Source organism: Suillus clintonianus (genome assembly GCF_016758775.1).
Source record: "Suillus clintonianus strain FC179 chromosome Unknown DEU56scaffold_59, whole genome shotgun sequence".
NCBI lineage: Eukaryota > Fungi > Basidiomycota > Agaricomycetes > Boletales > Suillaceae > Suillus > Suillus clintonianus.
In genome coordinates, this window is record NW_024539283.1 from 93,534 (window position 1) to 119,058 (window position 25,525).

Consider the following 25,525-nt stretch of genomic DNA (forward strand, 5'->3'; position numbering starts at 1 on the left):
TTGGTGTATTGGTAAATTATACTATAGCTAGATATACACATTTTACGAGAGCGTACATCACATCAGTGGGTCAATGTGACAACTATTCCCGTGACACATCTTTGCACAAACTGAATATCGATTCCCATTCGGCAGGATGAACGGCGCTGGAGATAAATTTCCAGCGACCCACAAAGTTGCGAGAGGAGACGACTAACACGATCTTGTCAGCATACACAATAGTTATTTGAATCAACTTAACACACTGTAGCCTCTGAATAACGCTCGCCCAAGCTCGACCATTTGAGGGTTCAGCTACATACCAGTTGAGTTTAGAAAAAGTAAACAGAGTGGGATTCCTTACTGGTTCACGGAGTAGAACGATTAGACCATCTGAGGGCCGTATCCGTCCCATGTACCGGTAGCCGCCCCAAGCAGCTGCGTAGCGATCCTCCGTCTGTTATAAAAATTAGACATGTAACATCAGGGATGATATAGCATATACCACTCCTGTGATGATGACATCAAAAACGCCATGCGCACTTGGCCTCGACTCGCAGGCAGTGCGCCCAACAAAGCCAATATCGAGGTGTTCTTGCCTTGGCAGAGAATAATAGGCCTTGAACGACATGTTTTCTCCGGTAAATTCAATTCCTGCCTGTTTAAATGTCAACTTTTGCACTGGAATTAATGAGAAGACTGGCCTCAGTCTCATGCCACCGACAACCGATTGGCAAAAAAGCATTTTCAAACGCGCCTTCATTTTCTTCCAAGGGGAGGGGAATTGATGGGGAGTAACAGTAAAGCTCTCTGAATGTGACATAAAGAGGGAATCGGCCAAATGTTGGAAATGGTGATGGAGCAGTGGGAGATGACAACATGTCCTTGTACACATTATAATACGGGGCCTATTCATATTAGTCCACGCGGGGGATGAACAGGTACGAAAACTCAACGATGAAAGATCCCTGCCAACGACCGGAGATTGTGCCAGGGATATACTGTCCAGGTAAGGAAGAAGGGGAGCGATAGAGAGGATCACGAATGGAACGCGTCCAATCTGGGTCATGACGCCGACTCTTGAGTAGAGTGTCGAAGTTGTTGCCGTACATAGTGCCCGGAAAGTGAGTCTTGCAACGAGTATTAAAGTACACTATGTCCTCCTTCGTAGGACCTGAAATACCATTCGCGACAGCGACCGCTCGAGTCTCTGGTAGGTGCGGAGGGATCATGAGAGGCCGGGTCTCCAGACGGGAAAAGTGAACGAGGATAGCGTATGGTGCAAGTGGTGGCAGATTGAACGGTATCAGTCGCCCAAAGTAGTTTATGGTAATTGAAACTGGGCGGTTGGGAGGATATGCACCATGAGCAGATGTAGTAACAGTCTTACGAGAATTTTCCGAAGGACAAAAATTGTACTCGATCCCAGTGAAGCATGGATACTAGGAAAGATGTGGTGAGAACATAAAAAGCGTGATGAACAGAGAACGAACTCGAAAGCCGGCAAAGGAGTATGGTGACAGTAGTTCCACAAACTCTCTCCTGAGCTCATCTGTTTCATCGCGTATAGACTCTGGGAAGGCGTAATGATGACAAATGGGGGTATATGAAGACTGGGAGGGTGACCACGAACCTGTGCAAGACATTAACCAGAAAATGGAAACCGCTAACACATTGACCTCATTCTCTGTGGGCCAGCCGTTGTTGGTCTCGGAACCCACCATCAAGCGTTCCCGAAGGAAGCGGGTCATGAAACTGGGAAGTTGAGCCCAAAGCAACTGGTCCCAGTTCCGACCATCATCCTCCAGTATCATGATATATATAGTGGAAAGGGATTCCAAAATTTCAGGATCAGTAATATCACCTCGGCGAATGCGCTGGAGTGCTCGAAAACGTTTCCTCAACTCATGCTCTATATTGTGAACTGCGAAGTGACCGCCCGGAAACTGCCGCCAAGGAGAAAATCTGTCCATGAACAACATGAAGTATAGGTATGAGTTTGATTGAGGTGAAAGTGCATTGTTGGACATGCGGCACGTTAATCGTAAGGAGCGTAAAGCACTGGGAGGGCCTTGGTGATGCTGGCGAGTTGTGATTAGAATGATTTGTTCTAAGAGCTCAGCAGGAGTTGTGGTAAGAGAGGCGGGCATACTCAAGGAGGGACGAAAGAACTTTTGAAAATGGTCATGGTTTTCATCGAAACGGCGACTTGCGAATCATTACTTGGAAGGGTATAGATTGGCACGAGATTCTCACGTGAACAAGATGATGGTTTGAGAGAAGTCACAAGTAGGTCGGACGCGGCGCTGATATCATTGGAAGGCGAAAGTAAGCCCGTTCATTTGAAGTAAGTCAATATGTCGAGTCCAACTCACCGGTTATATCCGGGATGTGATCGCGCCAATATACTGGAACTTATAATTACCTAAATGGGTAAATGAATCTCAGATTAAAGCTGACGTACAGTCGCATGTCATCCATTATCTCGGGTTATACCGCCCAACACTTGTTTGTATTTATTTGTTCACAAAACATACCATCGCGGACTCCGCACTCTTTCCAACCCTACGGTATCAGAACAGAATCATTGAGACCGCTCAGGTCTCTTACGACAAGGATCACGTCAAATCTCTCTACCGTACGTGAAATTATAGAAGGCGGAGGTGCATACAAGCATTGGCAGGCGGAATTGCTCAAGCGAAAGTGACAAGTGAAACACTTTACATCATGCCTGCTCGGGCCCACAGCGGCGGCACCCCGGCGTTGGCGTTCAAAACAATTCTGTCTGTACCTTGGGCCTGGTCATCCCTTCAGCGAAGTGGAGCCCAAGCTTCGAAGATCTCGAATCCGTAGAATCCTGGAACACCTGTCAAGGCGTACAATGTTACACTCTTCTTAGTAGACATGGGTTCCCCCCACGGGGGCTTCGCTTCTATCGAATTAAGCTCCGCGCGCCGTGTGTGAAGCTAACAGACTTCATTTGTTGGTACAGACGGGGACTCGATTGCCAGGGCCGCGCTCAGAGATAAGCTATAAGGAAGAACGGGGTGATTGACTCAAACAGAAACACTTAGTGCACTTTTAGTCGGCGCACGAACTTTTACGGGATGTCAATTCTGACCCGTCACGGGAAGTTACATGGCATCAAATTCACCGATCAGTTTGCACAGTTCCTGAGGCCTGAGGCAGGTAACTCATTGAATGAGTCGCGTTCGACAAGCTAACCTCACCGCTGTCTGGCAAGTCATGTGAGCCACATGTCCCGTGACTCGGATTGAGACGCGTCTATATGTGCAAGCTAATTAATGCTATATAATATCTTCTACGATTATCACTAATCACATAGGATATTCCATTCTTCGATTGATCATTATTCCACGACTCCTGCAGGGCACCTCCTCATGTTCTCTTATTACCCTTTACATCATCTCAGGCCTCCATTCCTTTCCCCGTCCGAGTTTTCCACACCCGGGCTTCATTCCGCCAGCTCCACGCAACAAACGTTCTCCCCACCGCATTCTCAATGTCTTCGTGTCCGAGTCGGTACTTCAGTGCTTGCAAGTTTTCGTAGATACCAATCAGCAAAAGGCTGCACACGCGATTCAGGGCAGACGAACTCACCATGTGTCATATCGCATTGGCTGGAGGATCCCAACTAAACGCTCGTTTACTACATCAATATGTATTCCGTGTTCCCGACGGCAACAATTTGATCCTCTCATAGGCATGCTGCTGCTGTGCCCCATTCCCGCGTCCGGGAAAAAATGACTCCTTCTGCTATCCTTGATGCATGGCTATGCGCCGAGGTGCCAGTGAACGGAACAAGATGTCCAGTTCTCATTGATGCGTTCTGTGATCACTGATTATAGAAACATGACATCTATGCGCGCTGCTCTCACGTCATTCGCCGTCCAGCTCGCAAGAACAGGACTTTGTCGTGAAGGTGAGATCGCTGTCATTCCCACAAACAGAATTTCCAACTTTCAACCAGGCATGACAGCCTCTCGTACGGCTGGCCTGGGCGGCCCCAGGGTCAATAACAGCACAGTATCGGTCCTTACGCTACGACTTCGTGATGCCCATCTCAGCCGCAAGGTCACCGTTAAACGCACAAGGTATCTAGCTGAACAGAATAACACATCATTACTAGAGTTTTTTTTATCTCACGAAGAAGTTGCAGGTAAGACTATGGCGATGCCCAGACAAACCTGGCTGAAAACGATCACCCCTGCTGTTCTCGTTGGCTTCGACACTTCGACACTTTTGAATTTCATCGACACTCAATTTTGTCAACGTCCATGGCTTTGGGCCACTGTGAGTCCGGCTGCTGTTCTTCTATGTTTCTTGTTGAGATGTTTCCTTCGTGTTCCACGACAGGGTCTTTCCCTAAGACTCACCATACCTATTTCGAGTACTTTCGTGGGACAGACCTACCAACATTGCGGGGTCACGACGCAAGGTTTTGGTCCAAGCCTTAGTGCAATTCGTGACTTCTGGACAATGCACATTCAAACATGCTTCTAGTCGCAGTTATGGATAAAACGTTCTGGTTCCAGCAGGTTTGTGATAGCCGCCATCTGGTAATCGTGCGTCAAATAGCATGCATCGATACGCCGACCGTACGTATCACCAAATTCCGAGGTGATTGCGAGTCCCAGCGCGCCCTCAATGTTAGGTATGAAGGCTCCCCGCACTGATAGGCTTAATACCACACATCATTTATCATATTGGTAAGTAGGAGTACGAAAAAAATACTGCGAAATGCTGTACAACAGGCCTAGGATCTCCCAAGATCTAGGATGCAAAAAGTATACTCCTCCATTGACGTGGGACTTACGAAAGGTCTTTATCAAACCGGCGCTCCTGCGATTCTCATGTCAGATCTGATGACCCATCCTCCCTTCATATCAAAAGGAGGTGTGGCCCATCCGTCTCTCTCATAACCACGCCAAATACAATGTTTACCGTCCTTATCACCCCCTTCGCACGTCTCCTCCCCCTGCAAGCACATGCTGCAGACGTCAAGACGCCATTCACACGACTTCCCGCAAAGGGTCAGATGGTCAGTGTATCCTTTCCAGGATTCGAAGTGATGTAATCCCGACGCTAGTAGTGAAGCCCCGACGAATTCGGAACCCCGCGCGACACCAAGTATGCATCGCATGTCACTGACAGCTGGGCTTTAGCCTTATATACGCTTATGCACATTGAACACAAGGCACCTGTGGTTACTAGTAGCTCTCACCGAGCGTGAATCGCAGCAGATTTTGCCTATATAGAGGGCATGCAGCCTTGACGGCATCCACATGTTTCACACAGTATTCAAATGTACTGTGCTAGCCTATAAGTACAGCAAACGTTGTTTGACATGCTGCGGTCAACAGGCAAGGACTCCGGAAGGATCACAGTGTTGTGTGGGTACGCTTAGTGGAACATGCATGGATTGAATTGACCACCCATTAGCCGAGAACTGGGTAGGTCTTGCAGGAACATCGTTACACTCACGGCGGCCTGTGCCGCAGCTTTCAATCGTTGCGGGCGCTGGTAAGAACACCGAAATCATCACTAGTGGACATGCACCAAACGGCTTGCGAACCCTCGATCTCATAATTGAATATAATAGCGTTTGCATCATCAAAATCATCAATCAGTGTAATCAAAGCGCGACGGTGTAACAGGTGTCAAAGACGGATACGAGTAAGTAGCGGGAAAAAAAATGATGACATATAGTTTGGCGGCCTTCATATGAATACCCGAGGAACGACGGAAGCGCATAGCATGCGAACCTCAGGCGAGGAACGTCGATGCTCTTCTCTAAATGGCCAAGGGCCCCATCGCGGGGAAGACGGCCCTTCTGCGAGACCAGGACGGGTGCCTATTTCATTTTTTTTGCAAGGGAGGGGCATGGATGTCATGCTCTGAATCAAACTAGGGCTTGTGGGGCTAAGATATCGAGATCAAGCGGCATTCCATAAAGGAACTTCGACTAGTCAATTTCCGTCTTATGAACTGAGACAGACAGAGGGATTCGGGCAGCTATAGGCAGGGTCCTGTCTGGTATCGTCACCCCAACAATTGATTTCGCCTGTTCTGGCATGCGATATGAGCAACCGTTACTGCCTTGGCAAGCACTCACGGAAGAATCAGAGAGAATTCGCAACAGAAATGTCTAACTATAGGCAAGACGGCAGTGCAGCTGCTTTGCATCAATATGGGGCAAATATCAATATTCCTGCTGCGCAATTACTAGCTATTACATGAATTGAGAGAAACTTTATAATGGGGTAAACATTCACTCACCTCGTGTGTCATTAGTTTCGTCACTCGGGCAAATTAATGTCGTCCTTGAGAGTCAAGATCTTGTTGGACGAAGAAGGAATCGCTTCAACACCAAGGCAACTTCCAGCTGGGCCCCATCAGTTGCCAATAGGAGCTTGCGGGTTATCCCATTCAGCAGGCATGTTGCACTAATATTCACGTACGATCGGGAATAGCCTGGAGTACGACAGCAATGTCATTGAATGGTCCATGTCACTATGGAAAAAAAGATAAAACATTTGAAAGTCATAAATGAAAGTCACCCATTTGAACCAATGGGATTGATCCTCCCGGTCCATTTCGTCTACTCCAAAGGTGCAAGCAGATCTGTTTGCGTCCTGATAGAAAGTTCATATATTATTTCTATTTCACAGGGAAGCCATGAGGCAATGGCGTTTTTGAGTATGGTGGATGGTTTTAGGTCTGTAAAATGCCGGAGTACCATATTCAACAACGTTAGCAATCACATCACCACATGATAAGAATAAGACGTACAAACGCGCAGCGCTGGAGAAATTCGTGGAAGTCTGTGAGAAGCTGCAACCTTCATACTTGTACAGAAAAAAAATTACTTCGGGTCAGCTGCTGGTCTGGGTGTCGTCCGGCACTGCATTCGATGGATATCGATAAGCAACGAGCAGTGGCCTGCAGGGTAGGGGTAAAAGCACCAAGAAAATCGTCGTCGATACTTCAAGTTACGAGTTCGAGTCTTACTTACTACTTATGTTTGTAGCAGCACTTGCTTGTTCAACACGTGGGCCGGCCCTAAAGAGGTATCTCGAAAGAAACTTTAAATTTTAAGCTTATCGATCAGCCTCAACCATCCATCGCTGCAGTCTCGACGAACAACATGTCTCTCAACCTCGTCGCCCTTGAGCAGCACCTGACCACCAGGTCTTACATCGAAGGGTGAGCTATTTTCCATACTTCAAATTTTTCCCATCGCGATGATCACTATGCTATGGTCCGTGTTTCCAAGAAGCGACTAGACACCGCTGCTCAGATATGCCGATAACTCTTTAACCTAGCCTTCTGATTCTTATTTCAATGACTTGTCATGTTTTCTTTTGGATTGAGCTAATTATCTTGACCCCAGATACACGCCCTCTCAGGCAGACGTCCACGTTTTCGGCTTGCTCACGGTACCAGAACCATCGAAATACCCGCACTCTGCTAGATGGTACTCTCACATCAAGTCTTATAGCGCGGAGCATGCAGATTTGCCTGGCACCAGCACTGCTGGCCAGGCTTTCGTTCAATCGGCATCGGCGGCTACACCTGCACCTGCTGCCGCTGACGACGACGATGAAGTTGATCTCTTCGGTGATGATGACGAAGAAGAAGACGCAGAAGCGGAGAGGCTTAAAGCAGAGCGTGTTGCCGCTTACACGGCTAAGAAAGCTGGTAAACCCAAAGCAGCTGCCAAGGTCAGTTTCTTCATTTGATTAATTATTGCCATGCTTAGGACGGCTGCTGCCATACAGTCTGTTGTGACGTTGGAGGTTAAACCTTGGGATGACGAAACCGACATGCAAGCACTTGAGGATTCTGTGCGTTCCATCGAGCAGGAAGGTCTTGTGTGGGGTGCCAGCAAACTGGTCGCTGTCGGCTACGGTATCAGGAAGCTCCAGATCACCGTGGTTGTTGGTGAGTTACCATCCGTCGTCGCAATCAAGAAGGGGTCATGACTATTATGAACAGAGGATGAACTTGTTTCACTGGATGATCTGCAGGAGAAGGTCGCTGAATTCGAGGACTACGTCCAGAGTTCTGATATTGCTGCCATGCAGAGTAAGCATCCTTCCGCGTCTTGCATACCCGAGATTAGCATCTAATATTTCCCCCCAGAACTGTGATCATACTGGGGTGTTAATAGTGCGATTTTGTAAGCTGTGATAAAGAAGTTAAGAGGAGGAAACGTCATTGTAGGAAATGAAATGGTTTTGTGCGATCCAATCATTGTAAATGTGCGTGACGAAAGTGCTAGCGTTGTCTCGGTGAGCCAATTAAACGAACGCACGCATCAGACGCTCCTGGGGAGGCAATGTCACAACTATATGATACCTTACCCAGTTGACTTGCCTGCACTGCTATAACTGCACAGTATTGTCCTAATCATATGCAAAACACGCATCAAGATTGATTGTAAATTCCAGATTGTTTACATACAGAGAAATAGTGCTGCGCACAGCACAGTGCGTAGGCAATGCGTGGGTTCACAGTTCGGTTCACCCACGCACAACTTTGTGAGTGGTTGTCACGCTAGATCGGTCAGTGGACAAGGTTAACTTCAAGCAGATGGGGGAATGCATAGAAGGCGGTGCGAAACTTAAGTTGCCTTTCTTGGCGCAACTTAGGAAATGTGTTTTGCCACTGCCATTTGACCGTTATCAATTCACCATCGGAGTACTTGGATGCTCGGAACGCTCGTTGCCATCTGACAACAAGGATTTGTGGATTGTTCATCTCCGTGCTTGGGGTAGTTTAGCGACAGGTCTCCATGAGGCACTCTTGCCCTCGTGTCAGATACTTGAAGCTCAGTATCCATTGAGTGGGTAGCGTCGAAAGCTTTCATCACGTGCAACGTTCGGTTGGCCCTTATTCAGCAGAGGACAGCAGTTGCACAATCAACGCCACATATATTGCCCCGTGCTAGATTCGGAAACTATTTGACCAAGAATTACGGTGCGCTTCCGATAGCACTTGCTGTGAAGACGGATATATGAATTCGACCAGGCACACGGGTATGTGGCCACGATTACAATCAAGATCTGATCTGGAGAACGTGTGTTTACCTCTCTTTCAGACCTTTCAATTTTCTCAATGAGAAAACCAAACCTCCGCTTAGTTCGCGCGGCGATCTCATTGCTCAAACGGCACTCCGCCACTCACCTGCCTTTTAGTTTAAAAAGCGCTTGCGGTTATGGTGGCACATAGACTATGATGCTTCCTCACCTCGAATCAATCCCTGTCGATGTTCTGTCCCAGATAGCTTTCTTCACTGTTGCCTCCGCCCCGTTCAATGGCCTCGGTCCTATTCTTCACCTACTTTTATCTAGCCGCAGCATACACGACGCCCTCTCCTTCAAATCTTGCCCCCAGCTCTATGCCCGGGTGTTTCGCAGCAGATTTGACCTAGTTGCCCATCACCGTCGCAGCAAACTAGCATCCCCTACGACTACGAACCTCGCATTGGAGTTACAGCGTCGATGCGCGGTACTTCAACGCATCCGGCGTCGCCATATTGCCGATCACGGTATCCTTCCTGATCTATGGACAATATACCTCATGCTATTGGAGAGCGACGGGATGAACGAATGTCAGCTTCACTCTGCCGGCATCTCGCAATATATACGTATCCTATTGAAACGATGCCTTGGCCAGCAAGGGGACGCGGCTCGCGCGTTAGCTATATCTGTCGCATGTTTGGTTTGGTCTCACAGTGAGGCTATTGTGCACTTTTCTGGTATATAGGCGTTCCTGATTTGCGTCGTCCAGAGTTTATTACCGATATGCCGTTGGAGGAACGCAGTCAGACGCTTTTGGAACTTAGACCGTTTGTCACAGGGTCGATAAATGTGATGAAGTAACCGCGCCCACATATCAAACCAACACTGACATCATTTTAGGTTCTTTCACTCAATGTAAACAGCGGGATGGGAACACGACGTCCTTTATCATTCGACGGATCGTGCAACCGAGCACCAGAAGTAACGTCTGGCGCTTGTATCGAAAATAAATACCGGGCGCTCATCTCCTCAATTTACACCAGCGAATACACGCTAACTGCTCCTAGCCTTCTTTCTGCATCAATTTTCTTAACTTTCGCACTGAAGGAGGCGATTGCTCTCCAACTGCCCAAACATTTACCACAAACTCAAGCGGTTGCGCGCCCGACGGAACTTGATGGTCCCACTATAGAAGACTTCTTTGCCATCACAAGAAGAAGGACACCACTTGTCGCTGATTCGGGTCATCAAAGCCCCTCCCGTGAACCCTTCGCGGATCGTGCGGGAAGGAAGATACGGGCATCAAGAAGTCTCGCTCATGATGAAGAGTTCTATCGTATTGCCCATCGCCTGGGTTTACCGGATGACACTTGGGAACTTCGGTCGTGCATTGGGTTGCTAAGTGGAACTTGGGAAGGGACATACATGTGAGTACTCGATATCGTTGACTAGTCCTAATTGATGAAGGATTTCACAGGGTAGGCGACGGTCAACGGCTTCGAGAACTCGACTAATACTTCCATAGACATCACCGTCATCGTTCTGTCGATGTCCTTCCCAGAAATCGGATCCCGCGGTTTCGCCTGATTTCGTGTCCAGACAGCCTATCCAATGCCGGCTCGAGGAACACCTATGCTTCACACCATGTATACCATTGCCCAGCGTTCCGCGGAATGGTGATTTTGGAGAGTCGGCGTTCCAACATTTATTCATGAATGATTGTGAAGGCGCCACTGTGCGTATAGTTCTCACTGTATTCCAGAGTTGGTGACACGACTGTCATGCCTTCCCACCTCAGACAGCAAATGAATTTTCGGACGCCACAAGATCATCAAAACATCGATATGAACTTTTTCGCCCAACCGATACCTCCGAGAACTACAGGGACCCACGGCATGCCCTGGATGTCGTGATCACTGGCGAAGTGAGTATTCCGTTATGATAGGGTTTTTCGGATCGTTCACGCATTCCGTTCAGACTCCACGCAGGTTGGAAGCTACCTGGGGTGCTTTTATCTTTTTTGGAAGGATCCGCTTGTCTGATGGACTTGTCACACTGACGAGAAAACCAGTTAGTTCTGCTTCGCTCGACGTATTTTTCACATCCTCATGACGTACGATTCGTGCAGAAATACTCGGGTGATGAGGGACGTGGGACGTGGATCTTTGAAGGCTACATCCATAACAGACGTTCCTTCGTCGGACGCTGGAAATCTTTTGGTTTGTCCGAACGTGAGAGCTTACACGGCATTTTCAGCCTGGCCAAGGTGGAAGATCCGCCTTCCCATCTTTACTGTGGACCATAGGCGAAACATTATGCAAAATACATTGTAATTCTTATTTAGGGAGATAACACGGAAGTCCGCGCACATTTGAGGTTAGTTGTGGGAAGGGGGAAGGAGCGTGGACAGAACTTCCCGCTGTAAGAGCCCTTGAAGTTCCTGAACGGTTTGATCCCTGACCTTGTACTGATGGGCAGAAGGTGTTTCAATGCATCATTTGACCACCGATACTTTTAGTTTGCTTTTAGTCATGGTCCTTTCCACCAATGAGAGAACTTGGCCTCCGTGCTAATGTCAATTTTACTTAAAAGAAGTGGTACATGAACTGTGATAAGATCACATTCAGTTGGGTGACTTTTCGCTTGCTCAGACATTGAGGAATAAAATAATTTGGTTTTGAAGGTGTGCCGCGATGCCGCCCGGCAGGACTGAGGATGTACCATCAATATGCCGTCAATTTGAACTGCAACCTGTATTCAAACGGGGCAACCATAAACATTAATTGCGGGGTGCTCTACAGGTGTGGTTACACGAGTAGGTGTGATATCCCCTGACGTAAGTATAGCCGACCTTACTATGTACAAGATCACCGGTGCCCGACACCTCTATTTTCACGGCAAGGGCTAGTCGCAAGGGTTTGCGTGGATATTATCTGGTTGCGCATCAATCCGACTGACTGTCTTCTATTCCTCGAATTCACGGTGCCGAACTTAGAACACGAGCATGTCAATCTCCGATTTCCGATGATTTTTCAATAGTAAATACAGACACACCAGCTTAGCGCTCTGCCATGATATGCAGTCACGATTCGCGATATCCCGCGCAGCTATAACCTCTTCCGCGATTTCCAATTGATTTCCAATAGCTTTTCGGCATTAATGATGTATTTCGCCCATTCGGAAGGTCATCCGTCCACTCATTTCATTCCAATACAAAAAGGCGTGGGCTGCAGAGCAGTTACGTGTCATTAAAACGGCGCTCCCGATATTATACACTGGTGGCGACATTGGTGACGATATATCATGAGCGCATGTTCATGCAGCACCTCAACGGAAATGAGTTATTATGATCGCAACGGACCCGAATGCGAGTTATTTCACTGATCTATTTGACCAGGTTCGAACTCGATATGGTTGTGGCCAGACCGACATACTGGCTCTTGAACGTCCATGTATATTCACTATAATCCTACGACAAAGACTTTGAGGGCGGAAAGCGATTATTGGTGAAACGTGTACTATACCATTTTACATGGTATTTAATGCCATATACAGATAGGTCAGGGTTCGCTGACGAGCAGCACCTTCTCCGGCGGAGCAGATGCGACCACGACTGGGGGCATCGAAGCCAAGGGAGCTCATTGGTTACTAGATGGACTAACGCGGCAAAAAAGTGGTCATCACGATAAGCAATTAAGGGAGACACCCGGTGCTTACCGCTTTGTGGAGATGAACTCTTGACGGTAGAATATCAGCTGGCCTTGCCGCATGTCCAACCTAGCGCAGATAAGAGGATTCGCAACCTGAACTGAGCGGAGTTCCGGGAGTCTGGTCAAGCAACTTGCTGTAACGAGTACGATCCAATCCGAGTGTCCTTGTGCTCTCGAAGTGCTTTCCTTGTATGTACATACCATGTATTTGTCTGCAGAAGTGACTTAACTGAACAAGAATCCCGATAGGTTTGGGATATGTGAAGAGAAGCAGGTCAGCACGACAATGCGGATCCTGAGGGTGACATCACCTGAGCCGGGCGAGGTTAAGCGGCGATAGACTTGATGGAGGGAAACGTAGACTCGTTCATGTCCGTACTAGTAGGTTTTCCTGGAACAGGGAGAGAACAGGAGAGAACAGGAGAGAACAGCCTTCTGGACTAGGAATTCTTATCACTAACCCTAGTGTGTGAGAAAGAAGCGGACGCAAATCCAAGGTGCATACTTCAGGTAGGACATCAATTGTGATGAGTCCCATGCAGCCGTGTGGGCCACTCGGCAGGTGTGTACAAGATCCGTGTTCGATCGGATATGGGTAAGCTCTGTCACAACTTACCAGAAAATTTATTACGAGCTCCTTGAAAGTGTGCGGACGCCAAGTTGCGGCCCGATCAGCCAACTGATGTGTGGAGTGAGACTCGGGAGGAACAGATGAATGTTAGATTTAGTCAGGTACCGAGGTAAATGGTTCACTCACACTCGTGGAGGCCGACCGATAAGGTGAAAGAAAACAAGCGGAGCAGTGCCTCGATTGGTCCCCGCATCCAGGCTACGACCAAAGGTACATTAAAAGGGTGCGTAGGCAGGGACAGATCCCATGCATAAAACTGGGGCTAGCGGCGGCGGGATGCCGTATTTCGAGATCAAAGGTGATGAGGGCGAGATAGCTGGGAAGGATCATATTCGACAATCCCAGGATATCGGATATCATAGTAGTTGCATGTTTTTTGATCCAACCGTTGCTAGCTCCCTACGCTGACCATGGCAGCAAATTGGCAGCAAACATCTTGGCAGAATTTGCAAGGGTAACCTCACCACGTGCGTTTTGTATTTGGCTTTGTTTACAGGTAAGCAAGGGTCTTTTCCCATGATTGTTTTCTTTCACAACAGAAACTTCGTCGCCATCGTCGCCATCGACTCCAAAGAACACGTCCACTCGTTGATATCTATCATACCCACCTTGCAATGAAGTCATTTGCTATTCTGTCCTTATTTATTTCCGCTTCTTTGGCACAATCTGTAAGCGCAAAGTTTGGTGAAATTATCGATTGCTAGACTGATACCCCAACCCTCAGTCTTCCAGTTCAAATCCATTTATTCCGTCAGGAATCAGTCAAGGTTGTTCAGACTATTTAGTTAGCCTGAACAGCAATAGCAGCTTTGCCGCCTGCACAACCCCAATCACATCTGCGACATCGCAGTTCGCACCGGGAGTTAACTCGAGCAGCATTACCACGAGCACCATCAACTCTGCATTAAACAACCTCTGTTCGACATCTGCGTTTGCTGCATGCTCTGACAGCACTGTTCGCGCTCAGTTGATGGCCTACTACTCGGCATGCTCAGCAGAACTTACGACGAATGTCAATACCGATGTCCTCAGGACTTATGATGTCCTCTATGTCCTGACGCCACTCAGAGAAGCCATATGTTCAAAGTCTGATAACGGGCAATACTGTGTCACACAGCTGAACACCACGTCTGGTAGCTCTGCTACTGGAAATGTGGCTTTGGTGACCTCCAGCAAGCAAGAGGCGCTGCAGCAATACCTATATACAACGCCTAACAGCGGTGTTTCCGCACGTCGGGACGTCAGCAACACCACTACTGCGCTCATTCCCAACACCACCACATATCAGGATACCAACCTCGTGTTCCTCTTCCTTGATTCCAAAATGAATACGACTCAACTCTGCACCACTTGCACACGCAACATTCTCACATCATACATCACGTTCGAGTCCAGTCTCCCGTACGCCCCAGGTCTGAACAACAGCTTGCTGCTCCGCGGCCAGCCTGCTCTCTACAATGCCACCGTGTCAACTTGCCCTAGTGGCTTCCTGAGCGGCGCTGTTCAGGCCGCCGGTGGCCTGTCTAGCGGCGTTCTCAAGAGCAGCGCTCCCCAGTCAATCCGTGCGGATGTGTCGTTGCTTGTCAGCGCTATTTTGGGTGCTGCAGGTCTCGCAATCACAGCCTTCTGATAGGTTTTACGTTATGCAGGTTTGGTGGGACTCTCGTATTTGATAGTTGTGGAATTTAGATGATTGTTAATGGTGACTGGAACGGAACTGTCTTCTATTATACCTCTTGCGATCCCTCTTTAGACAAATACCCTCCAGGCATCATCGATCATCTACGAAGTTGTTTTGTCTTCTTTTCTTTCACCTTTTGATCCGTGTGGGCATGGTATGCTTGGAATCATTTCAGTCGTGTCGCCCGGTAACGAGTCGACTCAATAATACCAACGTACTCATCTCATTAATTGATACAATCAGATTGTTGGCTGCGCCGATTATTTTCATGTAGAATCCAGTTATTGAGGCCCTCATTTAACCCACGAGGGCTTCCAGTTGTCGAGCCTTGACTGTAACTTACAGCTGTTATTTCTAATGTGACCCCTTGTGTTGGATTGTTCGAAATAGACAGGCGTTAATGCTGGCGCGAAAACCGCCAAGAGCTCCTAAAATTAGGGATACCGCATTGACCATGTGAATGTATTTGATGCGATAGTTACGATACATCAACACTAGTAGATGGCGTATCGAAGGCTCTGCGTTCCCAGGCTGAAACAGCGAAGGATAGAAGTGCGGGTATGAATAACACTTGGCCAGCAGAGCTGCCATACAATTTAGTTCAGGTGGAGCTAGCAAGGTAAAACATCGCACCGTACCTAATGTGTGAGGATGTTGCCGCACAGGCAAGAGTCACATTTGAAGTACAAACGCAAGCAACAGGATCTCCACCATCATCACGAGAGCACCAACAGCAACAACATCACGTCCGGCCGTTATGAATGGACGTCCATATTCTCGTCTGTCTTCCTGCCCGACAGTAGGGAGCGCCTCATCAAAAAGAGTGCTAGTTTTCGATCGGTCGGAAAAGTCGTGCCGTGACTTTCGAGCACGAATAAACCCGAGAGCAAAGAGGAGAATAGAGAGGACGAGATAGAGAATACCGACTGTCCGATGTTATGGAAAACAGCGGGTGACGGTGGGGAGGGCAAGGAACAATCATCATGGAATAAGTCAAAGAGGGAGGATAGCAGACTCACTTTTAAGAAAACGCGAATCAAACAGTCGGAGGGCCGTTAGTGCGTACCCAAGGGTAGCAATGGCGGTACGGCGATAAGCACCATTAAATGTGCGGTTGCGCGCCCTAAGTTCGTTGAGCTCAAGGACGTCAATTGGCCTGAACGAATCTGCTCTGTGACCTCTATTATAATATTCAACCACGTTTATGAGATCGTAAGTTATTTTCGCGAAGTTGTAATAGATCAAGCTCACCTGTATGTATGCATGATGGAGGTGAGGCGGAGAGTGAGCCGACAAACTGGCTCAATTGGTATTATGACAAGTGGTGAGAAACTGGTTTGGCTCGGTTCGTCACATTTTATTCTTTGACTTATTCTTTCCACTGAAGCTCAAGTTGCGAGTGAAGGGGTGGTCCGAGTAGCTTGAGCAGAGTATTAATATTGATGGTCCTGTCTTCGACGGTGCGCGTAGGCATTCGCCTGAGTCCAAGGGTTCCTGGTGCAAGGTACGTTTCCAATGAGTCTACTGTCATAACACTGCTAATAGATACTACAGAATATGGCCCCAAGTGTCTCAGAACCAAGCGCGGTTTTTAACTTTGCCGGTGCGCGTTATTATGCGTAATAAATGTTCGTTTACTCAGTCTTACTGCAGCACTCAAAATTTGCGCCGAGGGTGCTCTCTTCCCAGCGCATACCGCATACTCGTAATTACTGGTGGTCAAAATCGGCGATACCTGAGCAGCAGGCAGCATCTGCAGTGGAGTCAACACCAGCTTCCAGTAGCAACATTTCTGCTGTTGTGGACTCGGAACCGGCAGCAGCGGTCGATGCGGTGACACTAGACTCTGCACCGATACCAGAAACCACCACGCAGGATAGTGTAACAGGCATTACTGGCACTGATGCGGGTATTGATATTCCTGCGTTTGACATCGCGATCCCACCCCTTCAATATGGTGATTTAGCGGAACTAGGCCTCGCTGGCTGGTCACCGGCTGGGATCATAAGATGGACATTCGAAATTCTACAGGTCAGCAGTGGAATGCCTTGGTTTTACACGATCATCGCTGGTACACTGCTGTGGCGTGTAGTCATTCTACCTGCCAACATCATGAGCCTTCGCAACTCGTCACGCTTACTTCCCTATACCGACAAACTGCAGGCCGTGACGGCGGAATGGAAACAAATCGACACTAGCGACCGCCTTGCATTGCAGCGTATATCTCTGAAGAGACAGAAGATTTACGAACAAGCGGGAGCGCGGGTGCTTCCTTCCATTATCATGCCCTTTGTTCAAATACCAGTCACATTGGGTTTGTTCTTTGCTGTCAGGAAGATGACCATGCTTCCTGTAGAGCAGCTCAAGGAGAGCGGTGTCTTTTTTCTGCCTGATTTGACTGTGGCAGACCCATACTATATCCTGCCCATCTTGTCCACTGTCGCCATCAACATTCAAATGTCGGTACGTGTATTCAGAGAGGTTATGCATTAGGGAATTGATGCTAAACGGTGGTCACAGGTGATGAAGGGAGACGTTAATTTTGCTGAGCGTCCCGATATGGCCCATATCATGAATTACATGCGCATCTTTTCGTTCTTGAGCGTTCCTCTCATGGGCTCACTGCCTAGCGTAGGCTGTCCTTGTCAACTCTTGCATATTCGATTCTAATAATTATTCAGGGTTTGTGGTTATCCATCCTGACTGGTGTGATGGTGTCGAGCCTGCAATCCTTCATCCTACAACGCGCAACGGTGCGCAATTGGCTCAAGATAACTCCCCGTGTCGAACCAAAGGTCAAACCACCCACCATGATGGAATCCATGCAGTACGCGAAAGCGTGGTACGTGAGCAAGAGGAGTGAGATAATCGCTGCTCGAAGTCAGGCGGCAAAGACACAAAGGAGATGAAATAAGCAGGGAGACAGCATGCATATAGGGTCCTATTATATATCTCATTAATACACCAATGCTCTGCTCGTTCAAGTTTGAAGCGATAGTATTACGTAACGCCAACGTCCCTGTGCGGGTAAAGTGGCAGTACCCGTGACCCTGTTAGAGCCGTGGCACTTCTGGCTACGCACTTCATGGCCTTCAAGTTGAGCTCAATTACAGTACAGGCGCCATCCGCAGTGCCGTCTGAAGTTCCCATTCCAGAAGACGAAGAGTACTATTCGTCGTGGTCTCTGTTTCTTGTTTGCTTGCTACTTATCCTCTCGTTATGGACGTCTTATTACCTGCAAATCAGGAAAATCCGGGCCATCCATGAGACTACCATCTCTATCTGTGCAGGGATGTTCGTCGGGTTGGTGGTTAGGCTTGCACCGGGGACCATGATTCGAGGAATGTTGGTCAGTATCCACTTGTTGCTTCGCTGGCGCGCATCTCCGAGCTCCTTCAAACCTGCGACTGTCTGTGGCTAAAACTTTATTCATAGACCTTCAAACATACTCTGTTCTTCAACTTGCTACTTCCTCCCATCATTCTCAACTCTGGGTATGAACTCAAGCAGGCGAGCAATGCGTATATTGTCAATACAGAGTCTGACATATAACCTTGCTGCAGGAGAATTTTTTCCGCAATTTTGGTTCCATCCTTACTTTCGCATTTTTAGGCACATTAATATCAGCTGTCGGTGTCGGGTGCGTCACATGCGATACCGCTTCGTGCATTATCAATACTTTGCTTAACTGTTCTAGGACAGGGTGCTCGTGTATATCTACTCATTCCTGGGACTAGAAGGCTTGGATATTACACTGCTGGAGTGCTTGATCTACGGCTCTACACTATCTGCAACTGATCCAGTGACTATTCTTGCCATATTCAATCAGTATAAGGTGGACCCAAAACTCTACACCATCATCTTTGGCGAGAGTCTGCTAAATGATGCGGTCAGTATTGTCATGTACGAGTAAGTTCAAACTGTCTTTCTCCCTTTAGGTTGCGCATACTTAGCTTCTAATTTTCAGAACTCTCGCCCGATTCGACGGCACAGAGATATATATCTCGTCCATATTCCATGGCATAGGAATTTTCTTGCTTTCATTCAGCGTATCCATGGCCCTTGGCGTTAGTTTCGGCCTAGGAATGTCTCTCATCCTCAAACACTCATCGATGAGTCTATATCCTTCCATCGAATCTTGTCTTGTTGCCCTCTGCGCATACACATGCTATTTCTTGTCGAACGGCTTGGAGATGTCTGGCATCGTATCCCTCCTTTTCTGCGGTATCACCTTGAAACACTACGCATATCACACCATGTCCCGGCGAACGCAGCGAACAACAAAATATATATTCTCGACTCTAGCTCAGCTCTCCGAAAATTTCATCTTCATTTACCTCGGTCTCTCACTTTTCACAAGCCCTCCGTCCACTGAGCGCGTTACCAACTACGTCAAGCCCCTCTTCATTACGTTCACGACGATTGCAGTCGTGTTTACCCGATACGCAGCCGTCTTCCCTCTATCTGAAGCGATCAACTTCTTCGCTCGCCATGCTCGGGGACAGCGAACAGAAGAGCTTCCACACTCTTACCAGATGATGTTGTTCTGGGCTGGCTTGCGAGGTGCAGTGGGTGTGGCACTTGCGGCTGGCTTCAAGGGCGATAACGCACAGACGCTGCGGACAACTGTGCTTGTTGTAGTGGTCCTTACCGTTTTCGTCTTTGGGGGTACCACTGCACGCATGCTAGAGATCCTTGGTATTCGCACAGGTGTTGAAGACGAAGCCGCTAGCAGCGACGATGACGCAGAGGCACCTCCGGGACGCAATCCATGGCAAAATCGCCGCAATAGTGGCGTATGGAACAGATACACCGACGATTCTGAGCCCTTGCCCTATTTCTCGCCATCGCAGCACGGATATGGAAGGGCTGCAGGCAGAATAGGGTCACACTATGCAGCGCGCAATTATAATCACCACCCGGGAGCACCACCATCGCCGATCGGCAACACTATGTTTTCTGCAGCATCATCGGAGTCCTTCGAGTCGGAAGCAGAAGTGCTCCCTATGGCCACGCCCTCAGCGGATGCCGGTCCGTCCGTGGAGAGACCTGATGCAAGACTGGCCAACGAGGACGGCAAATGGTTCCAGGCGTTGGATGAGAGATACCTTCTTCCTTTGTTCTCGAATGCTACTGCCAGCCGCACGTTTCACGCCAGACGTGCGCGGAGGAATGTCTCAATATCCGGTCAACCCGCAGGTGCGAATGCAAGCGCACTGGATACGCCGCATGACAGTGAAGACGAGGCTGAGAGCCCAGAGATAGAGCTTGGAGCAGTGGGGACAACGTCGCCTGCAAGGCAGTTTTCAAGTCCAAGGACACAATCTCCGGAAGAGCAAATGCGTTCTGAAAGGGGACTCGCCACACCCGTGCTGCGGACCAGCAACGGTAGAGATGAGGGACAGAGCCGAGCAGGTCTCTAAGGTTTGATTTGTCTCACAGTTTTCACGTATTATATATTTTATTAGAGTGTTTTTGCTAAGTGATCTATCAGGGATTTCACTCAATTGAGAGTCGTTGATATGCCACTAGGCTAGTCCTGAACCACGTCACTAGTAAGTCAAAAATAGCGGTGAACGTTGGCCAGGCAGGTACCACTAGTAGATCCCCTGCTAGCAGCTAGCACTGTTCCAAAGGAGAACTTGCCAACTACAGTACTAGCCTAGGAGTGTTCCACAAGAAGACTTCTGACCGGTGACCTCCTTTAGCTTGAAAGCAAACAAATATTATGATTGACTTGGATATTCACCAACGTAATTTCTGATCTGCATTGCACAGGATCTATTTTTAGATGGGTGCTGCGTCACCAAGGCCTAGCTTGTTTCAATTGCAATAGATCTCCCAACATATTTTTTCATTAAAAATGCAGTGTAGTGGTAATCTTGCAAATTGCAAACAAGTGTGTCAACCATCTTGAATGTCTGAATCACCTACCCTTTAATTATTACCAGAGTGGGTGGGGTCGTTGCAAGGATAATATCGACATTGGGTACAGACATATTAGTAAAGTGGTGGTACAACACGTGTAGAAAACATCGACAGCGATGAGTAGGGGAGTATAGTAAGGTTTGTGATAAAATAACACGGCGATATTACAGAAGATCCGCATTCCGTAAATGAGTACGAAGGATACTTTCTTCGACTAAGAGCGTCTATGTGAGAAATCGAGACACCGTAAGCTCGTGTGGACAACTCACCTACGCTCAGCGTGGCTGCGGTTGCCTTGGTATCCTAAAAGAAAAAAACTAGTCAGCCATCCTCCGTGCCAGCTTTGCCTTGGGTAAGCGATTCCTCAACGGAGGAACGTTCTCAAGGAACCCAGGCACGTCAAACAGTGGGATAGACTCACAATTACCGATGTGAAATGAATGAAGAACGGCCGTGGCTCCGGGGAATATTGTTTAGAAATTTCCTTGAAATGTTGTTGGAAGTCTGGAAAAGAAGAGAATGATTGCGTGAGTATCGACGTATAGCCATGACCTATTCGCAAACTTTGAGAAAAATAGAACCTACATCTCATCACTGTGATGGTGTCGTTTTTCCGACTGCCGTAACTCGGGATATGATCCTTTATACACAACCCTCGCTTGATCTTATTGTTCAAGAGGTCGCACTTGTTAAGAAAGAGAATGATCTCGGTCTTGGATAGAATACGAGACGAGCAGACTGATTTCCATAGGAGATAGCTATCTTCCAGGCGGTTTATGCGACGATCTTCACGGAGCTGCTCGTCAAAGCAAGAGATCGGACAAAGAAAAATGATGGCATCGACGTCGTCGAAATACGACGCCCATGCTACACGCTTCATAGGACGGTTGTAAGTTCCATGACATGACTAGATAAGTGATCGAAATTACCGAGGACCTCGTTCCGCCAACATCGTACAATAACCACTCTTTACCGTTACCTGCGGAATGCTGCTTAATCGAAATGTCTGGAAGTAATCGAACGACTCACTTTCGTCCATCACAACTTTGTGTTCTTGAACGCCAACCGTTCGTAGACGCGCACGAACAATGTCGTTGTCGCTGGGTTCATAGTCATACGACACGATACGATCAATGTCGTTCATAAAGCTTCGATTACCCGATGAGTATGGACATTAAAGTATAGGATAGGGAATACTCACAAGCCCGGAGAGTCTTCAATCTTTGTCTTGCGATGAGATAAAACTTGCTGGACAACAGGATCTTGCCACAAGTTTAGCATGGTTTCCTTGCACGCAACGAGCACATCAGTAATCTCATTGTGATCATTATCATTCCGTTTTTGAAGACGGGGACTGGCCATCATCGACGGGCGTAGCTTTTCCAAGGCGGATTTCCATCCATTGGTTGAATTGATGCCGAAGTCTCGCGAGGGGCGTTTAGGTAGTGGTTGAGAGCCTGCAGAATCAAATGGTGTGGCGGATATGGAAGTTGTTGATCGAACTTCTTGCGATTCAGGACCGAGCTTGTTCTCGAGGTCAGTCTGAATGCTGCGCAAAGGGCCGAGACGCCGTTGCATGAAACGGTGCTTGTCCAAGAAACGATAAGCAAACCCGCGAACGACTGTTTCGTCGTCAGAATCGCTAAGATAATCCATGGATGTAGACCCAGGGCGCTTTTCGCCCTCGACTAGGGCCATCTCTCGACCGAGGATATCCAGGACCTTTATAATGTTGCGAATGAGATTTAAATAAATGACCGTCCGCCATGAGGCTCGCTCCTCCGCCCACTCGCGTCGTGCATGTTGCAATTGGAAGTCTGTGAAACGAGATCTTAATCCCTCAGTACTCCATGAGTGCCCTCGATACGCACTTTTGAGTGTAGCGGATTTTCCTGTTTGACCGGGATCAGCACACTTCCGGAATAATACTCTGATGAACGCACCGCTCTCGCTCTGTCCGAGGAGAAGTACTTTGACAGATTTCTTCTTCTTCTTGAGTGCGGTTCTTTCTTGACGGATTTGCTCGTCGATAGCCTCACTTATTCGACGAGCTTCGATCTCAGCCTGCTCGCGTGTTTCTTTCTCTTCGGGTGTTTCATCTTTGGGAGGTGCGATGGCAAGTGTAAGAGGGTCTTCCACAGAGATGCGCATCGTCACTAATCAGACGATGAAACAAACGAGAGGTTACCGCAGATTAAAAGAAAAGGATAAACACGAGAGAAAGAGAAGGATGAATTGTCACTCCGCCGAAGGAGAGACGACCAAATGGATCAATATAGGCGCCGTCCGTACGGCACATGGATAAGTAGCCTGGGGCCGTTCACAAGCCAAGCATTATGACCCGTGGCTGCATAGCCTCCCCTGAAGGGTCCTGGTAAGTTAGCCAAATTGATAAACCGTGTTTATGAATGATTGTATGGGATTAACTATGTGGACCAAATTTCAGTGGCGAGACTTGCGGCAGTAGTAAAAGTGCTATGTCAAGCTTGTCAGGGCCTGCAGGACTGGCGTAGCACCAGGGTAGCCAAGCGAGGATAATAATGATGGTCGGACTCAAAACCCACCCAACCTTGAAACAATTCAGTTGCGTGGGTTTATTGCCGTAACATGTGGCGTGATATATTTGTTTATATTTGTAATATTCAGTTTCGCGATATAAGAGGCGACATGTGACTTTCCCGTGACTTTGACCTCCTTACCCCGTGACCAGCACGACCTTCTGCAGACCGCTTGCTCCCAAACTCATCCTGCATATATCCTGCTGTAATTGTAAGTCAACAAATCCTCAGTCAATATTCCACAAAATAAGTCCAGTAACATGGCTAGTTGTTTAGCTTACTGGCGACTCCAGCCCTCGTCATGACTTCTGCTCAACATTCTTCTATTCCCGCCGGCGCATCTACCAGCGTTAGTCAGAATTCACCTGTACCAGTTACAGTTTCTGCTTCAAATGGCGATCGCATTCCCTTGCAAATAGAGGGTATGGATGCTACTCAAGTCTCTAATCTTCTCAAGACCCTACCCAGTCTATTCCACAAGGTATGTGAGCAACAACTATTCTATCCTTGAACGCCATATCGGATTACCCTCGTCCGGTCGATGACCTACGGGCGTTCAAGTTGACCCTGTTTCTGCTGTCATTCGTCAATTTTCACTTCATGCTCCGCTAACACCATTTTTGCTACAAAAATAGTCTCCTGCTCAGGGCGATATGACCGGGGAGGCCGCTCAATCTTTGCAGGCTCTCGCTCAAGCCGGATTGTTCCCCCTTCAAAATCAACTTCAGCACCCCATACCATTCCCCGGCGACCCTGGCCCTTCTTCACATCCCCGCGGTCCTCCTAACCTTGGACACTTGTCTGCGGCCGCGGCAGCTGCAGGTCAAACCCCTCCGGATGCTTCTCACACACAGGATGGAGGCGATCCTCTCAGTGATACAGATATGGGAGAACAGTCAGCTCCACAACCGGCGTCTGGATCCACAGGAAGATCCCGGGCCGCCAGGAGCGCTGCGATGGGCACCGATGAATGGACCCGCCAGCGTAAAGATAATCATGTAGGTATCTTCGACGAGTCCTACTGTGTTCTGGTCATTGATGCCGATGTAATGTTTTCAGAAAGAAGTCGAGCGTCGACGCCGAGGGAATATCAACGAAGGCATTAACGAACTCGGTCGCATAGTACCAAACAGTTCTGGCGAGAAGGCAAAAGGCGCAATTCTTCAGCGTGCTGTGCAGTATATCCATCATTTGAAAGAAAATGAGGCGCGCAACATTGAGAAATGGACACTAGAGAAGTTGCTCATGGATCAAGCAATGGGTGACCTACAAGCACAGTTGGAGGACATGAGGAGGTTATGGGAGGAGGAACGCATCGCACGACAAAGAGCAGAGAACGAGCTCGATGTGTTGAGGGGTGTATCGGGCCAGGCTCCAACCATTCCATATAAATCTCGGTCACGTTCAGTTGAGCGAGGTCAGGATGCGCCGTCCAACAGAGGTCCATTTGGTGAGAGTGAAGTGCGAACAGAGCTTGGGAATCGACCAGAGGAAGGCGGTGGTGATGACTCAGAAGGCAGGCCCGGGAAACGTGCGAGGGTTGATTGAGGTCATGTAGTTCACATTTTCTTTTTCAGCTGTATTGATAGCACCCATAAATCTTATCTCTCTTTGTCTAGTGCCTTTTCTAGACATTCCGAGTCCTATCATATTATCAACGTACACCTGGTGTACGGAGGCAAAATTCATGCGTGGAAGAAACTCCGTATAATTCGTTGTCCCCGGGTCTTGGCAGTGGGGAAGTTGCCGCTTCTTGGCGCTATATCTCCTGTCGCATGAGCGGCGAACCCTCGGTTCTAGCCTTCGCGGGAAAGCCTGCGCTTCTTGCATAAGACTCATTGGTGCAAAGATTTCTGTCATGCTACCATATTGATCTTGATCCAACAGTATGCTAATCTATTCCAATCACCGCGTTCCCGCCAGCGCCCGATAGTAATTTCCTTGTACGTGACACGGAAAGATCCTGGGTGACATCCCATGGGATAATTACT

At 48.2% G+C, this 25,525-nt stretch overlaps 10 protein-coding genes across 10 annotated transcripts; 6 read left to right on the top strand and 4 right to left on the bottom strand.

Moving 5' to 3' along the window:
- Window positions 1-5: 5 nt before the first annotated feature.
- DEU56DRAFT_467515 (uncharacterized protein) lies at window positions 6-2,288 on the bottom strand. Its single transcript, XM_041346371.1, has 9 exons — window positions 2,236-2,288; window positions 1,613-2,150; window positions 1,473-1,552; window positions 936-1,421; window positions 684-887; window positions 485-637; window positions 344-436; window positions 246-294; window positions 6-192 (listed from the first exon to the last, which is right to left on the bottom strand). The coding sequence occupies exons 2-9, from the start codon at window positions 2,127-2,129 to the stop codon at window positions 83-85; spliced, it is 1,692 nt and encodes a 563-aa protein (XP_041206260.1). The 5' UTR covers window positions 2,130-2,150; window positions 2,236-2,288; the 3' UTR covers window positions 6-82.
- Window positions 2,289-3,303: 1,015 nt separating this feature from the next.
- DEU56DRAFT_902693 (uncharacterized protein) lies at window positions 3,304-4,990 on the bottom strand (the record flags this gene model as incomplete). Its single annotated transcript, XM_041356607.1, has 8 exons — window positions 3,304-3,568; window positions 3,601-3,649; window positions 4,188-4,239; window positions 4,377-4,381; window positions 4,410-4,472; window positions 4,523-4,680; window positions 4,817-4,842; window positions 4,871-4,990. 8 exons carry the CDS (start codon window positions 4,988-4,990, stop codon window positions 3,409-3,411), a joined length of 633 nt encoding a protein of 210 aa, XP_041206261.1. The 3' UTR covers window positions 3,304-3,408.
- Window positions 4,991-6,933: 1,943 nt separating this feature from the next.
- DEU56DRAFT_467545 (uncharacterized protein) lies at window positions 6,934-8,348 on the top strand. Its single transcript, XM_041346372.1, has 6 exons — window positions 6,934-6,975; window positions 7,034-7,206; window positions 7,394-7,724; window positions 7,782-7,944; window positions 7,999-8,088; window positions 8,146-8,348. The coding sequence occupies exons 2-6, from the start codon at window positions 7,148-7,150 to the stop codon at window positions 8,151-8,153; spliced, it is 651 nt and encodes a 216-aa protein (XP_041206262.1). The 5' UTR covers window positions 6,934-6,975; window positions 7,034-7,147; the 3' UTR covers window positions 8,154-8,348.
- An 892-nt stretch (window positions 8,349-9,240) lies between these two features.
- On the top strand, window positions 9,241-11,432 carry DEU56DRAFT_954776 (uncharacterized protein; the record flags this gene model as incomplete). The annotated part of the gene is made up of 7 exons (XM_041359215.1): window positions 9,241-9,739; window positions 9,796-9,875; window positions 9,927-10,453; window positions 10,626-10,761; window positions 10,825-10,950; window positions 11,004-11,096; window positions 11,155-11,432. 7 exons carry the CDS (start codon window positions 9,241-9,243, stop codon window positions 11,329-11,331), a joined length of 1,638 nt encoding a protein of 545 aa, XP_041206263.1. The 3' UTR covers window positions 11,332-11,432.
- A 2,364-nt stretch (window positions 11,433-13,796) lies between these two features.
- On the top strand, window positions 13,797-15,476 carry DEU56DRAFT_860427 (uncharacterized protein). The gene is made up of 2 exons (XM_041355318.1): window positions 13,797-14,035; window positions 14,092-15,476. Exons 1-2 carry the CDS (start codon window positions 13,982-13,984, stop codon window positions 14,995-14,997), a joined length of 960 nt encoding a protein of 319 aa, XP_041206264.1. The 5' UTR covers window positions 13,797-13,981; the 3' UTR covers window positions 14,998-15,476.
- An 8-nt stretch (window positions 15,477-15,484) lies between these two features.
- DEU56DRAFT_815617 (uncharacterized protein) lies at window positions 15,485-16,365 on the bottom strand. The gene is made up of 4 exons (XM_041353787.1): window positions 16,300-16,365; window positions 16,068-16,228; window positions 15,687-15,974; window positions 15,485-15,632 (listed from the first exon to the last, which is right to left on the bottom strand). The coding sequence occupies exons 1-3, from the start codon at window positions 16,311-16,313 to the stop codon at window positions 15,721-15,723; spliced, it is 429 nt and encodes a 142-aa protein (XP_041206265.1). The 5' UTR covers window positions 16,314-16,365; the 3' UTR covers window positions 15,485-15,632; window positions 15,687-15,720.
- Window positions 16,366-16,395: 30 nt separating this feature from the next.
- On the top strand, window positions 16,396-18,087 carry DEU56DRAFT_973441 (60Kd inner membrane protein-domain-containing protein). The gene is made up of 5 exons (XM_041359516.1): window positions 16,396-16,552; window positions 16,603-16,651; window positions 16,702-17,511; window positions 17,569-17,679; window positions 17,730-18,087. Exons 1-5 carry the CDS (start codon window positions 16,491-16,493, stop codon window positions 17,955-17,957), a joined length of 1,260 nt encoding a protein of 419 aa, XP_041206266.1. The 5' UTR covers window positions 16,396-16,490; the 3' UTR covers window positions 17,958-18,087.
- A 46-nt stretch (window positions 18,088-18,133) lies between these two features.
- On the top strand, window positions 18,134-20,228 carry DEU56DRAFT_694670 (Sodium/hydrogen exchanger family-domain-containing protein; the record flags this gene model as incomplete). The annotated part of the gene is made up of 5 exons (XM_041347200.1): window positions 18,134-18,397; window positions 18,484-18,576; window positions 18,612-18,688; window positions 18,751-18,957; window positions 19,016-20,228. Coding segments are annotated over 5 exons (1,854 nt in total), but the record flags the coding sequence as incomplete, so codon positions are not given.
- Window positions 20,229-20,981: 753 nt separating this feature from the next.
- DEU56DRAFT_815625 (guanine nucleotide binding protein, alpha subunit) lies at window positions 20,982-23,536 on the bottom strand. The gene is made up of 9 exons (XM_041353788.1): window positions 22,920-23,536; window positions 22,848-22,868; window positions 22,178-22,793; window positions 22,006-22,124; window positions 21,906-21,955; window positions 21,562-21,850; window positions 21,398-21,480; window positions 21,246-21,279; window positions 20,982-21,190 (listed from the first exon to the last, which is right to left on the bottom strand). The coding sequence occupies exons 1-9, from the start codon at window positions 23,125-23,127 to the stop codon at window positions 21,141-21,143; spliced, it is 1,470 nt and encodes a 489-aa protein (XP_041206268.1). The 5' UTR covers window positions 23,128-23,536; the 3' UTR covers window positions 20,982-21,140.
- Window positions 23,537-23,664: 128 nt separating this feature from the next.
- On the top strand, window positions 23,665-25,437 carry DEU56DRAFT_815627 (uncharacterized protein). The gene is made up of 4 exons (XM_041353789.1): window positions 23,665-23,745; window positions 23,811-24,015; window positions 24,170-24,532; window positions 24,594-25,437. Exons 2-4 carry the CDS (start codon window positions 23,836-23,838, stop codon window positions 25,080-25,082), a joined length of 1,032 nt encoding a protein of 343 aa, XP_041206269.1. The 5' UTR covers window positions 23,665-23,745; window positions 23,811-23,835; the 3' UTR covers window positions 25,083-25,437.
- Window positions 25,438-25,525: the final 88 nt, after the last annotated feature.